This window comes from Apus apus, chromosome 8 (genome assembly GCF_020740795.1).
Source record: "Apus apus isolate bApuApu2 chromosome 8, bApuApu2.pri.cur, whole genome shotgun sequence".
NCBI classification, from domain to species: Eukaryota; Metazoa; Chordata; class Aves; order Apodiformes; family Apodidae; genus Apus; species Apus apus.
The window spans coordinates 26391535-26404524 of NC_067289.1; the positions used below are offsets into that span (position 1 = coordinate 26391535).

General features: G+C 44.8%; 3 protein-coding genes across 3 annotated transcripts in view; 2 read left to right on the forward strand and 1 right to left on the reverse strand.

Annotated features, from left to right (window-relative positions):
• Positions 1-12990, reverse strand: part of MED12L (mediator complex subunit 12L) — a 116009-nt gene that overhangs the window by 73978 nt on the left and 29041 nt on the right. The gene's annotated exons all lie outside the window — the stretch shown is intronic.
• P2RY14 (purinergic receptor P2Y14) lies at positions 197-7584 on the forward strand. The gene is made up of 3 exons (XM_051627001.1): positions 197-784; positions 3895-3982; positions 5468-7584. The coding sequence occupies exon 3, from the start codon at positions 5486-5488 to the stop codon at positions 6497-6499; it is 1014 nt and encodes a 337-aa protein (XP_051482961.1). The 5' UTR covers positions 197-784; positions 3895-3982; positions 5468-5485; the 3' UTR covers positions 6500-7584.
• On the forward strand, positions 9958-12765 carry GPR171 (G protein-coupled receptor 171). Its single transcript, XM_051627002.1, has 2 exons — positions 9958-10075; positions 11319-12765. Exon 2 carries the CDS (start codon positions 11368-11370, stop codon positions 12328-12330), a length of 963 nt encoding a protein of 320 aa, XP_051482962.1. The 5' UTR covers positions 9958-10075; positions 11319-11367; the 3' UTR covers positions 12331-12765.

A 12990-nucleotide genomic window follows, 5' to 3' on the forward strand; every position in this document is an offset into this window, starting at 1 on the left:
AGAACAGGAAGACAGGTGACTGAGGTTGAGAGAAAATTAAAAATCTAAAAAAAAAAAAAAAAAAGGAAGGAAAAAGAAAAGCCACAGCCCACAGATGGATCCCGGATCCCCAGAGCACTCCCCGCCCCGCAGGCAGGGCAGAAAAAAACCAAACACCCGCCCTCGACTTAGGATCACTCCTGCTGTGCCAGCCGTATGAAACCAGTCCCCTCCCGGCGGGCAGAGCCCTGAGGCTGCCCAGGGGGATGCAGAGCATCTGCCCGGAGCCCTGAGGCTGCCCAGGGGGATGCAGAGCATCTGCCCGGAGCCCTGAGGCTGCCCAGGACGTGGGCAGCGCCGAGCGGGCAGGAGGCTGCGCTGCCAGGAAGGTGCAGAACCTGCTCCAGCTCGCCCTGCTCTCGTGCCGTTTTACACTGGAAAGGGTTTATCCCGTAAATCTGCTTCGTGGCTGAAGAGGGACCACACGTGCAGCTCTCTACTTCTTTCCAGATGGAAGACTCTGCCTTGCCATGCCTTGCTCCTGCACCTTACCAACGCTCTCCGGAAAGCGCTGCTGATTTTTAAAGAAGTACCTATATATATATATATATATATATTTCAATTGACAAGGTGAAAAGGAAATAATTCAGGCATTATGCAAACCACAAACGAATTCCTTAGAACTCAAATGAGCAGCGGTAAGTGTAACTGAATGCACAAAACCTTAGCAGACCGACTCCCACACCTGTCAGCCTGAGAGATGGAACAGCCTCGAGCTTCGCCACCAGAGACTGCTGAGCTACAGGTAAGGACTGCTCGGGGTTCTGTACCTCAGCAAAAGATGTTTTTCTTAAACAACTGCTTTTGTTTTAATTTATGACACTGAAAACATAATTTCATAAAAATAATAGTTTAAAATATCAGAAAATGGAATTTAAAATCAAGTATTTAAATTACAATTGTTACTATTAAAATAGAATATTAAAAGGAATGATTTCTTTATTTGAGACACATATTACTACTTTTCAATACCCAGTTTTAGGGCAATAAAAGATGTTTTACTGACATAAGCATACCAGAGCAATTCCAAGTTTGATAGGACAGATGCTTCTAAAAGTTGGTTTGTTTAAACCTCTAGTATCAAATCATAAACTGACCATGCCTAATACCCTGGTCCAACTTTTCCTCTTACAGCCACTACTCCCTAATTCCCATGTGGTAACTGATGGGAGATGGGAAGGATCTTGGTGGGGTTTATTGAAGCTTAATTCAAAAAACTGAATATTTGGGCTAGATCTGAAAATGATCATGCAACAGCTCAAAGCATTGCCCGAGTTTCAGTGTAAATATTAGGGTTTGTACAGACACTTCACAGGCTAGAAGGCTGCGGGTTTATAATCATTTAGACCCTTGTCTAAAAATCAGAAGTAAAAATACAATTTAACTTACCAGGAAAATTAGGCTGGTAAATTTTAGATATCAAAAGTGGCATGAGGACTCCTGGACAGTAAGAAATGAAACTGGTGGGCTTTGCAAGATGGAAATAAAACTCTGCCCTTGGGGTGTCCTCACACTGCAGGCGAAGAAGCCTGCCCTGCCCTTCAAGCAGCCAGAGACTTGAACCAGAAATAAACAATCATATCTGCAGCTGCTCTCTGCCCGCTGGCTCTCCTCACTCTGTCCTTCAGAACTCCAGAAATTAGTCACACATGCCAAGAAAACATCTAATTGTCTGCAACAACTTTGCTCAGGACGTGTGTATGGAAGGGTTGTCCGAGGCAGGTGGTGCCAGCACCAGCCAGTGCTGCTGGGAGGTGATATGGGGCTCCTCACAGCCCAGCGCAGGAACCTGCCAGTTGGGAACTGGTTTTGCAGATATAAGGGAGGACAAACACAGATACAGTAATCAGTTCATAAGGATTTATGAATACTGGCTGCGTTATACAGAGAAGTTGAAATCTTCACACCACTGCCCCCGAGAATCATACTGCCCACCACAAGAAAAGAGGCAGCCAGGAGCAAACCCAACCCCAACCAAGAGATGTCACAAAAGATGGCACAGCTTAAACCATGGTTTATGGACCATCCTGAATTTTCTTTTTGGGTCAAAGGACAGAATTACTGTTAGGATGTAAAGAGATGCTTTCACTTCGTTCTTCCCCTTAACCAACAGTAGCTCAGACAGGTCCCATTTTCCTCCCCTACCTTCTGTGCATCTGTGACAAACTAGAACAACTACCACCCAACTTGCCATTTTAAAGGACTGAAATAGTGGAGAGTGTGTTTTGCATACCTCTATTCTCTTAAGTATTGAAATCCAGACATTCCCTTATGACAGATGTTATAATAAGCACCAAAAAATAACAAAATCTTGGTCTCTTGGCAAAATTGCAGAAAGTCAAATGCACCAACATCTCTCCACAGCTACTGCCAAAAATGCCTTCCAAAGAAGACCAGCAGTCACACCGCTGACACTGACTGTCCCACCCTGGCCCTGGTGGGACACCTCTGTGGAGCTGTGGGATAGGAGCAGGCCAGCCCCGAGCACCCCCCGGCTGTGGAACAGCAACCGGAGCTGCTGGCTTTCCTGGGGAGCCCCCCCAGCTCCCACCCAGCCCCTCAGAGCCACCCGCAGAACAGAGGGGCAGGATCCCACCCCTCACAGGGGGCTGGTTTCCCACTCCTGGGTGGGACTGCACAGTCAGACCCCCACCACGTGGTTAGAAAGAAGCCTTTAAAGAGAGATTCTTGTTTCAGCCCAGCACAGTTGGCAGCTGCTGCCTTTGTGCACTGTGCTTCCTCTGCTCTTGACTTCTCATAACACCAGAGATAACATTTGGCACAATCTTCTTCCTTGATAAACTCCATTTTGCAGTTCAAAACAGATTTCTAGGAGCAGTGACCACTGCCAACAACTAACAACCCAGTTGTTACACTGCAGATTCCTTTACTGAGCAGCTGCATTTCCATAAATAGTTAAAATGTCCAGCCCGTACTAGAGAAACTTCCTCATATTCAGGAAAAAAAAAACAAAACCACAAACAAAACCAAAACCAACATCTTGGAAATATTATTCTTATGTTTAGTAAAGCAGCCATGAACTATGACATCTGACAACCAAGTTCCAGAAGTCAAGAAAAATGCCTTAATGATATTGGAAAGGTTACAAATGATAGCATGAGAGTTTGAACACAGAAGGAAATAAGCATTTTTCAATAGTCTGTGCAACTTTCCTTCTGTGTATTTTGCCAAAACACTATTTGTAAACTGAGAAGGTTAAAAACTTTTCTGTATTTTACCAAAATACCAAATAAACCTTGTTAATTTGGTGACTCGAGTTTGCTTGTTTAGCACAAGTGGTTGGTTTTATTTACACAGAACACAGGTACTTTATGCTGGACCAAGCATTTGTCCATCCAGTGCTGCTCAGGTATGAAAGGCTGTTCTCACAGGCAAAGCACAAGTTTCTGGGTGCTGAGGCACACCCTCCAACACAGGCCAGGGAATAGCAGCACTTACACAGGACAAAAAAACATCAACTGTTGTAAGAACTGGGGAAAAAAAAGAAAAAAAAATAAAATTCTTAAGGTTAGTCATCATCTCAAGTAGCATTTGCCCTAAATTGACCCACCAATTTAATATCAAATGGGGAGCACTGACAGTTTCCAGATGAACCCCAAGGTGGAATGAGGGGTGAACATCTCTGCTCATTTCAAGCCATCCCATCACTTGGTGAAGCCACTGCAAGCTCTCACATTCTCACCAAAGGAGGATGTTCTGAAGGCTTGGTGCAGTTCTAGTCATAAGAGTCCAAACAGGCACTGCCTGTGGGAGCCCCTCAGCACCACAGAACTGCCCTGTACTCTGTTATGATACACAGCTCTAACAACTGTTACTTTCTTGTCTCTCACATAGGTCTCCTAGCAAAAGACGCCCTGTGCCCGAGAATGGAAAGTGTTCTAGACCCTTAGCAAAAAGCACCAGAGCAGTCAAATCAAGAAAGGTAAGGACAGGCCACTGACACTGAAAGATTTACAGAGTCTAGCTTGGGCTGTGGCAGTGGGAAGAGAACAGTCTTCAAATACAGTGTGTTGCCATCTTAACTAACAGATCCCATCAGTATTGGTGCCTTGCAGTTGGCTGGGTGGATGGCTGAAGGATGCAGAGGGAAAAGTGGAGATGTTAGCAGTATCATCCCAGCCTTGCCCATTAAGTCCTCCTCACCCTAACACACCTAGTCACGTGGCAGTTATAACACCCACTCTCCACACCATCTTTTTCCTTAAAAAACTCAACCAGCCAAATTCAAAGGCCTTGTGATTACAGCCTCAATGTAAAGATAGGATGGCATGTCTTCTTATGGGAGAGCTACCAGAGAGCTTAGCTGCAGGCTTTGGGTGTGAGCATGGGTCACACCTGCTTCATTTCTCCCCTTAGCCATGCAGGCTCCAGAACAACACCTAAGCTGGTCAGCCTTTGCAGTGTCTGCAAGGGAGATACAGAAGACAATACACCAGAGGAAACAATTTTACCTCTTCCAGATAAAATTCCCATTGCAAGGTTGTAGTCAGGTTTCAATCTGCTACAGAGGCACCAGTGACCAACTCTGAATTCTGGCAGTAGGGAAATTCTTTGTTTTCTACAAGACAGGGTGGATTTTTTTTTCCCCCAGCTCTGTGGCATGTGTTTTCCAGTTGCCTAGGTTTCCATTTGCCAAATATAGCAGCATTGTATCTATCTCTGTTCTGCCCTCCCTACAGCAGATAATCCACCCCCATAAACATTCTGTCAAAGAGAAGCAGACAGCAGATGTGGTTTCTTCTTGGAGATCCTCTAAAATTTAAATTGGAATTTCTTGAGAGGACAGCTCTAGCTTTCCTGTAATGCTGACACAGACACACTCCTCTGTGCCATCCTCCTGACAGAGTAAAGCAAGCTCTGCTAGCAGCACAGAAGGTTGCTTTCAAGTGAACATCAGAACAAACTGGCATACATTAGATGCTTCCACACCTGACTCACAGAGCTCTGTTTTCTCTGCCTGTGTACAAAACAGAACACTTGCATGAGCTACGTTCATATCCCTGACATGCTTCCTGGTAGACCAGTGCTGAAAATACATACTGGTCCTTCAGGGTTAATACCATGTATTTAGTGTCACAACATCACTGTGGCTCAGTCTCCTCCCAGCTGGCAGCACCAGGCTGATACCTGCAGAAAAGGGGCAGCAGGGCTTGAAGGCAATGGGTTTGAGCCAGGAAAAGCAAGTGGATTCCCTGTTCCAAACAGCAGGATGCCCATGAGCATCATCAGGGAGTGCGATGGCACCACTTGGAAAATGCTTCCTCTGCAACTCTGCTGGAAATGGTAACATGGTGATTTCGGAGCAGTGTGCCCAGATTATTCTGAAGTAAGAGGAGAAATCTCATACTAATCAGTGGAAAGCACAGCCCTGTTCTGTCTTACTGAGATAATGTTTCTCTGCTTCTAGGAACAAAGACGCTGTAAGATGTTCAACTCCAGCACCAACTCCTCAGGAAACAACTGCAGTCACAGCACAGTAATAACCAAGACAGTCATCCCGCTGATCTACTGTTTCATTTGCCTCATGGGGTTCTTGCTGAATGCCGTGGCAGCGTGGATCTTTCTGTATGTTCCCAGCAATAAGAGTTTCATTGTCTATCTCAAAAACATCGTTGTTGCTGATCTCCTGATGAGCTTGACTTTTCCTTTCAAAATCCTTGCCGATGCAGAAATTGCACCTCCCCAGCTCAACACCTTTGTGTGCAGATACTCTGCTGTTGTTTTTTACACCAACATGTATATCGGGATAACTTTTTTTGGCCTCATAGGCTTTGACAGGTACTACAAAATTGTAAAGCCTTTATTCACCTCCTTTGTCCACACAGTTAGCTACAGTAAGGTGGTCTCTATAATCATATGGTTATCATTAATTTTTATATCCTTTCCAAACATGATTTTAACTAACGAAATCCCTAGCGAGAATTATTCCATCACATGCATACGTCTTAAAAGTGAGCTGGGCAAACAGTGGCACAAAGCATCAAGTTACATTTGCACAGGGATATTCTGGGTTGTTTTTATTCTGCTAATAATTTTTTACACTTCTATATCAAAAAAAATATATAACTCTTATAAAAAATTCAGAAGGAACTCAGAGGCAAGCAAGAGAAAGATCAGCCGCAATATATTCAGTATCATGTTTGTATTTGTCATTTGCTTTGTACCCTATCACCTCTGCAGAATACCCTACACTTTGAGCCAGACTAGCTCAAAATTCAACTGCCAGTCAAAAAAAACTCTCTTCTACATGAAGGAGTTTACTCTTGTACTGTCTGCTGCAAATGTGTGCCTTGACCCCATTATTTATTTTTATCTCTGCCTACCCTTTAAAGAAAAGCTGTATCAAAAAGTATATCTCAAGCTGAAAAATGCAAACGAGGCTGAAATCTCTAAATGCAGAAGATCAAATACACTTCGGGAAAGTATAAACACAGTGTAGGGTCAGGTCTGCAAAATAATGCACCTTTCAGGAAGTTACTGAATTCAGGTCTGAAAGAAACTGACGAGATGAGAGCCAGGAAACAGAAAAAAAGATGCCAGCCTAAAACACCAAGTGGTGTTTCTCTGTATGAAACATTCTTGCCAATCTATTTCCTAGGTACTATTTCAGCTGATGCAATGCCAGCATTATGATGTGACACGACCTTTCCAGATCTCAAAACAAAAAGAAAAATAGAGGAATAACTGGAACAAAACATTCTGGAGCTCCAGGCCACGGCTCTCTGAGAGGATTATCCAACCGACCCACCAACCAACGGGATTTGCTGCTGCTTCTGCCAAAGCCAGGCATGAAACCATCCTGCCAGGGCTGGGCAGAGCCTGGCAGCAGAGGGGAGGTCAGCATGGGGCTCTGTGCTCAGCCCCAGGGCCAGGAGAGGGGCCGAGTCCCGGGGGAGCCGCGTGCCCAGCAGCTCAGCCGGCCGAGCGCCGGGGAACCGTGCAGCTCGAGGAAGGAGCTGGACCCAGCAACTGGGGAAGAGCATTTTTAAAAGCCCAGATCAAATCTTCACGTTTCTGCACAGAGCCTAAAATACCCTTGGTGAAATGTACTCTATTTTAAAATATATATAGACACACACAGAGGGTTTCTTACAGGAAGCATTGTACAAAAGTAAGGATCAAACATGATTATTTGCCACCCTTAGGCACCAGCTGCCAGAGAACTTTGTAAAATGCGATGTTCAGTATAAGCAAGTATTTAAAGAGGATCCTCTTACAAATAGCACAGTTACAAGGCACTATATTCCTCAAGACTTGTCTGAAATAACATGGTATACACCACAAACTGACTGAGATCTCAGTAACCCCCTTTCAGTTGTTGCAGAAGGAGGTAAGGACTTTCAAGGAGCTGTTTGAAAAAACACACATGCAGCTGTCTAGAAAATCTGGGGTATATTTAAATCCAGAAAGAATTATTTGCTGGGTTTTCCTATGCTTTTGGCATGATGACAAAACCTCTCTGTTGTACCAAGGTAATAACTGAAAAGCACCAACCTTCTATATATAAATATAATCTCTTTTTAACTATATTTTTCAGTGCAGCCTTTTATTATTCTTTTTTTCTGATTGATTGGTTTTATCATTGTAGAGGGAAAATACACTAGTGCATAAAGTATCCACAAAAGCTTTCAGGTAATGGCTCTGGGAGCTGAATGCTTTCATTTTACTGAACAAAGAAGATACAGGAACAGAATTAACATCTAGTTCACCTTTCTGCTTCTATGTTTCATTTTAGTCAAAACAGATAATCTCTCAGGGTGACAGATTTTTCCAACATGGTCTTTGAACATTCTCCAAGGTTGTGGGCAACTTCTCTTGGTCTAAGATCAGTGTTCTACTGTAACAGTGTTCTACCATCAGACAGGATTGTATTTCAACTACAGGAAGGGACAGCCCTTTAAACTGTCTGCTAAGTTTAACACAGCTCTGGGGAGCAGTTACCTCCACTGATTACCCACTCGGTTGAAGAGCAGCCCCAGCCCAAACCCACAAACCCCCAGGGGAGCCTGGATGTTCCTCTGACTGCCTGGGCTGGGGGACCCTCAGCCCGAGCCAGCCCTTAGAATCTGCAGGAGAAAGTTGCTTTTTGGTTTTGTACTTTAAAGAAAACACATAAAGATTATTTATATGGCTCTTTCAGAGCTCCCTGACTCTTTGTCAAACAGACTTCACAGGCTTTTCCCTCCCAGCAAGGGAAGTAGCCTGTCAGGGAAGGGAACCTGCTGCTCTGTGGGAGATCAAATTTTTAGTCATTTATGGCAAAAACATTTAGTTCCTTACATGGCATAGCCTAGTATTTGCCTACATGAGTCTCATTAACTGTGGCGGCATAGAGATGAAGCTGCTTCCACAATATATGTTTGTATAACTTCTTAATTACTTTGCAAGCTTTGGAAAAATTATTTATACTGCAAAATTGTTTCGCACCCCACCAGATTATTGACATGAGAACAACAGAAGTCTACACACAAGCTCCAGGGGGAAGGATGTTGACCAACACACTTTTGAAAAAGTGACACTAAGTTTCTAGCTTGTGGTTCCCTTTGAAAAAACCTTCCTCCAAATGGTCTGTTTTTCAGTAGAGGTTTGCTTCCCATCACCTTGTCTTTTTAGACCTGGAAGAGCTTGAGGAGCTGTAAAATTACTCTACAGAAAAGAGGAGACGCAACCACACACAGGAAAAACCAAATGCTACATTTCAAGTTTAAAAACAAACAAAAAAATAAAAGGAAACCACAAGCATGGAGATATCAGCTTTGCATGATGAGCAAAACACCATTAAACTAGTCCATGTTTGCTTAAAACTGAACATAGGATCGTTCCAGATGATCAAGCTTTGCAAACATTTCGACAAATATGGTCTGAACTTTATGACTAAACTTAAACCCAGACATTCTTAATTTGTTTCTTCACAAAGCTCTGGTACATGACTTGTGAATTCCTGTGGATTCTCAGCTACAAGACAGTGCAAACCCCGTGGGGTTTTGGTACCTCTGGCAGTGCCTCACTCCCCCAGCCTGCTCGCAGACATCTTCTGCTGGTTAAAAAAAAAACAGCGACCCAAAGAACATCCAAGGCTTAACTTCTCCCATGTATCCCTAATGTGCCATTTTTGTTTTCAATAGTGCTTGGCAAATATCCCGAGGCTTAGAATTTTAATTGCTACCAGCAGAATCCCCAAGTGCCTTTAAATTAGGTTGTGACTCTAGAAAAAATCCTGGAATTTCACGCAGGAATATTATAATGAATGAGGACCAACTACATTAAAAACCCTGAATCCAGACAGATTTTTAAATTTAAGACATATGAGGAAGGGAAGAGAATTTCAGATTTTTAAAAACAAAAGAAACAGCCATTGCTGTGACACATCTACAGCCCCAGGGCAAGGACCTGGGACGAGCCTGCTGATGTTTTAGGAGCGACCTGAAGCTCCCGTGTGCGGCCTGACCCCCGCGTCTCGTCACACTTACACGTGTGAGCACAGGCTCAACATTGAAACTGGAATCTGCAGGCTTGAAGCCAGGAGGGGACAGCGAGAGCTGCTCTGCACGGGATCAGCCCGCTCAGCCCCAGCTCCTGACACCGACGGGACAGGCACCTCTGACCGTCTCTCCTCTACGAAACTGCACTTGGAACCGAGGAAGCTGCCAGCCCCGGGTCTGACCCTGCTCTCCCACAGCCCCGGGTCCCGCCGGCCCAGGGGGTACCCGGGGGGGGAGCAGGGGGTGCCGAGGCACGGACCCCACCCCGGGGGAGGAAACAAGGAAACAAGGCTGTGGGGCTGTTCCCCGAACACGTACGTGTTTCTGTCACCTCTCTTCTGGGTAACTTCCACGTGGTTTAGCTGTTTGAATGCTGGTTTTAACTGCGTCAATCGGCACATTTAAAAACCACAGACACGCTTTAAAAAGCCAGCAGAGGCAGCCAGAGGAAAAGATTAACACGAGAGCAGCCGCCCCGAGACACCAGACCCCGCGGGCTGATGCTCAGAAGACCCCAGAGACCGCCCAGCCAGGTAGGCGCTTTACCCTGCGTGTCTGCTCCAGCCCGAGGTAAAAACGCAGCGTGAATGATTTCCTGGCAGACGCACCGGCAGGCAGGGCCAGGCCCCGGGCAGCAGCCCCTGCTTTGCCCGCAGCCAGCGCTGCCCCGGGGGCTCCGGGGACCTGCTGGGCCGGAGGAGGGGGCTGCGCCCGCTGCGCCCACCGCCCCGGCAGCCCCGCGGGCTGCGCTGCCAGGCCCAGCCCGACCCCGGAGCAGAGAGACCCCCTGCAGATCAGACTGCTCTGCCCCCCCCTCACGTCAAACGCAGGACCCGCAGTCATCCTGGTTTACAGATGAGGCACATCTGGATGCACATCTACAGCAGAAAATAAGTCTGCAAATCCGGTAGTTCTCTTACATGTCAAAATTAGGAGGGATTGAAGGAAATAAAAAGCTGTCGCAGTCTGATGTTATTCAAGATATAAAAGTATTGTTTTTCATTCCAAGAAATTCTAATGAATGTGCCTCCTTTCCCACAGCCATTCCATGCAGTCTGACAGGGTAGCACACAAACACGCCAGCTCCTCAGTCATGGAGTAGCATATTCAGTTAAAAAAAAAAATAAAAACACTAAAATCGTCTATTTTCCTTCCCTGTAATTTCTAGTGAAGGAAAAGAGCAAATTATTTAATAGCTGCTGCTTTCAAAAGACTGTGATTTTTCTAAAGGCTTCATAAAAATATGAGATTCCTTTCTCTTCTGATCAAGTAGGAAGAGAGCAGTTTGCAAAGACTTAGGACTGATCCGAGCCGTTTGTTCCCATATCTGACATGTCCTGTACTGGTTTGACAGAGCATTAACTGCAAAACTCCCAACATTTTTTTATAGGACTAAGCTGCTCCAAATGTTACCCTTTCTTAAGGCAGAGTTTCCATTGTTCAAAAATTATGAAGTTTTAATAGGACCATTATTAACTAGATGCTCAATCTTAAACAAATCCAAACTTTTTCATGGATGTTTTGGTTGGGGGGAGGTGGAGTGTGAACCAAACCCTCAGAAGTTTATATCCTTTTAAGGAACAAATCCCAATACATTTCCAAACTTTTCTAACATGAGAACAAAGACCTCAAATCTCTGTGAAGCAGCATGGAGAGAGAGAAAAATATATCCTCCCTATTGCACTTCTTTCCATAAAGTTAATAAAACGTAACAAACGCGACACTGGTGCACAGGAAAAGCTGGTGCCACTGATGACTTCCTGGTTCTTTCTGTAGGTTCTTGTTGTCTCCTAGCAGCAAAAGCATCTCGCACAAGAAGCTTACAATGTCAAGCAATGTTTCACAATGCCTTGTCGGTGAAGGGATGGAACCTTTTACCTATTTTTACTACGTGATTTTTCTGATGGGATTTATTGGAAGCTGTTTTGCATTATGGGCATTCACACAGAGAGCTCAGAAGCAGAAGTGCATGAGCATCTATTTAATTAACCTCTTGACAGCGGATTTTTTGTTGACTTTGGCATTGCCAGTAAAGATTGTTGTTGACCTAGGAGTTGCACCCTGGAAACTGAGAATATTCCACTGTCAAGTTACGGCCTGTTTGATCTACCTGAACATGTATTTATCCATTATATTTTTGGGATTTGTAAGCATGGATCGTTGCCTTCAGCTGATGCACAGCTCGAAGATCTACCGCATTCAAGAGCCTGGATTTGCCAAGATGTTGTCTGCAGTCGTGTGGACAATGGTTCTCCTCATAACAGTGCCCAACATGGCTATTCCAATAAAAACGATTGAGGAAAGACCTGGTGCAGGATGTATCAGTTTCAAAACTAAATTTGGAAGAGACTGGCACGTGTTCACTAATTTCATATGCACGGCAATATTCCTGAACTTTTCAGCTGTGATCCTGATCTCCAATTTCCTTGTAGTCAGACAGCTCTGCCAGAACAAATACAGGGAGAGTTACCCCAACGTGAAGAAAGCCCTGACCAACATCCTGCTGGTGACTGCAGCCTACCTGCTGTGCTTCGTGCCCTACCACATCGTCCGCATCCCCTACACCCTGAGCCAGAGCGACACCATCACCAGCTGCCCTCTCAAACAAGCTCTCTTCAAAGCCAAAGAATCCACCCTGCTCTTCGCGGTATCAAACCTCTGTTTTGACCCCATCCTCTACTACCATCTTTCCAAATCCTTCCGATTGAAGTTTTCCGAGACCTTTGCAGCCCCCAAAGAGGAGAAGGCTTCCAGAGACGAAGGGGCACAACACAGGGGGGAGCAGTAGATGCAAAAAGCAGCGATTCTAAAGGAGATGGGGAAAGCGTGGGAACCCACAGGACGCGGAGGCAGAGCGCAGCTGCAGCCACCACGGCCCTGCTGAGCAAGCCCAAGCAGAAGGAAACAGCTTGAACAATAAATACCATTGCTTTGTTATTCATGGACATGGTGGGCCTGACCTCGCAGAACACTTGATAATGCCTTGCAGAAATAACTCAGTGTACCAGCGATGACCTACCAAGGATCGGCGACACTTAAGAACACAACATGTTCAGACAGAGTCAAACATACCTTAGAATTATTTATGATAAACACCTGAACTCACCTTTTGTAAGTTAAATACCGTATACTTACTATACTTGGTGCAACAAAGTGAAGAAATTATTTAATAGCAGTACATAAGCTCCAAAGTTTTCACAGATACAATTACCCCTAAAGCATTTCAGAGGGCATTATTTACTCCAAAAAGTGATTTTAAGCTGCCCTGGCTAAAAACTATTGTATCTGCTTCTAGCACACCTGCAGTCTTTATAAATAAATGTCTTGTCCTTGCCAAGTTCCATTGCCTTTCCTTGCAGCTGCTTCCATGAGTATGAAAAAAAGCTAGCATGTTATTACAGAAAGTTCAAGGAAATTTTAAAATTAAGATAATTACTTCTCTTTGCCT

What these genes read in the sequence shown, in the direction of transcription:
- P2RY14 (XM_051627001.1), top strand. Translation starts at nt 5,486, where the DNA reads ATGTTCAACTCCAGCACCAACTCCTCAGGAAACAACTGCAGTCACAGC.
- GPR171 (XM_051627002.1), top strand. Translation starts at nt 11,368, where the DNA reads ATGTCAAGCAATGTTTCACAATGCCTTGTCGGTGAAGGGATGGAACCT.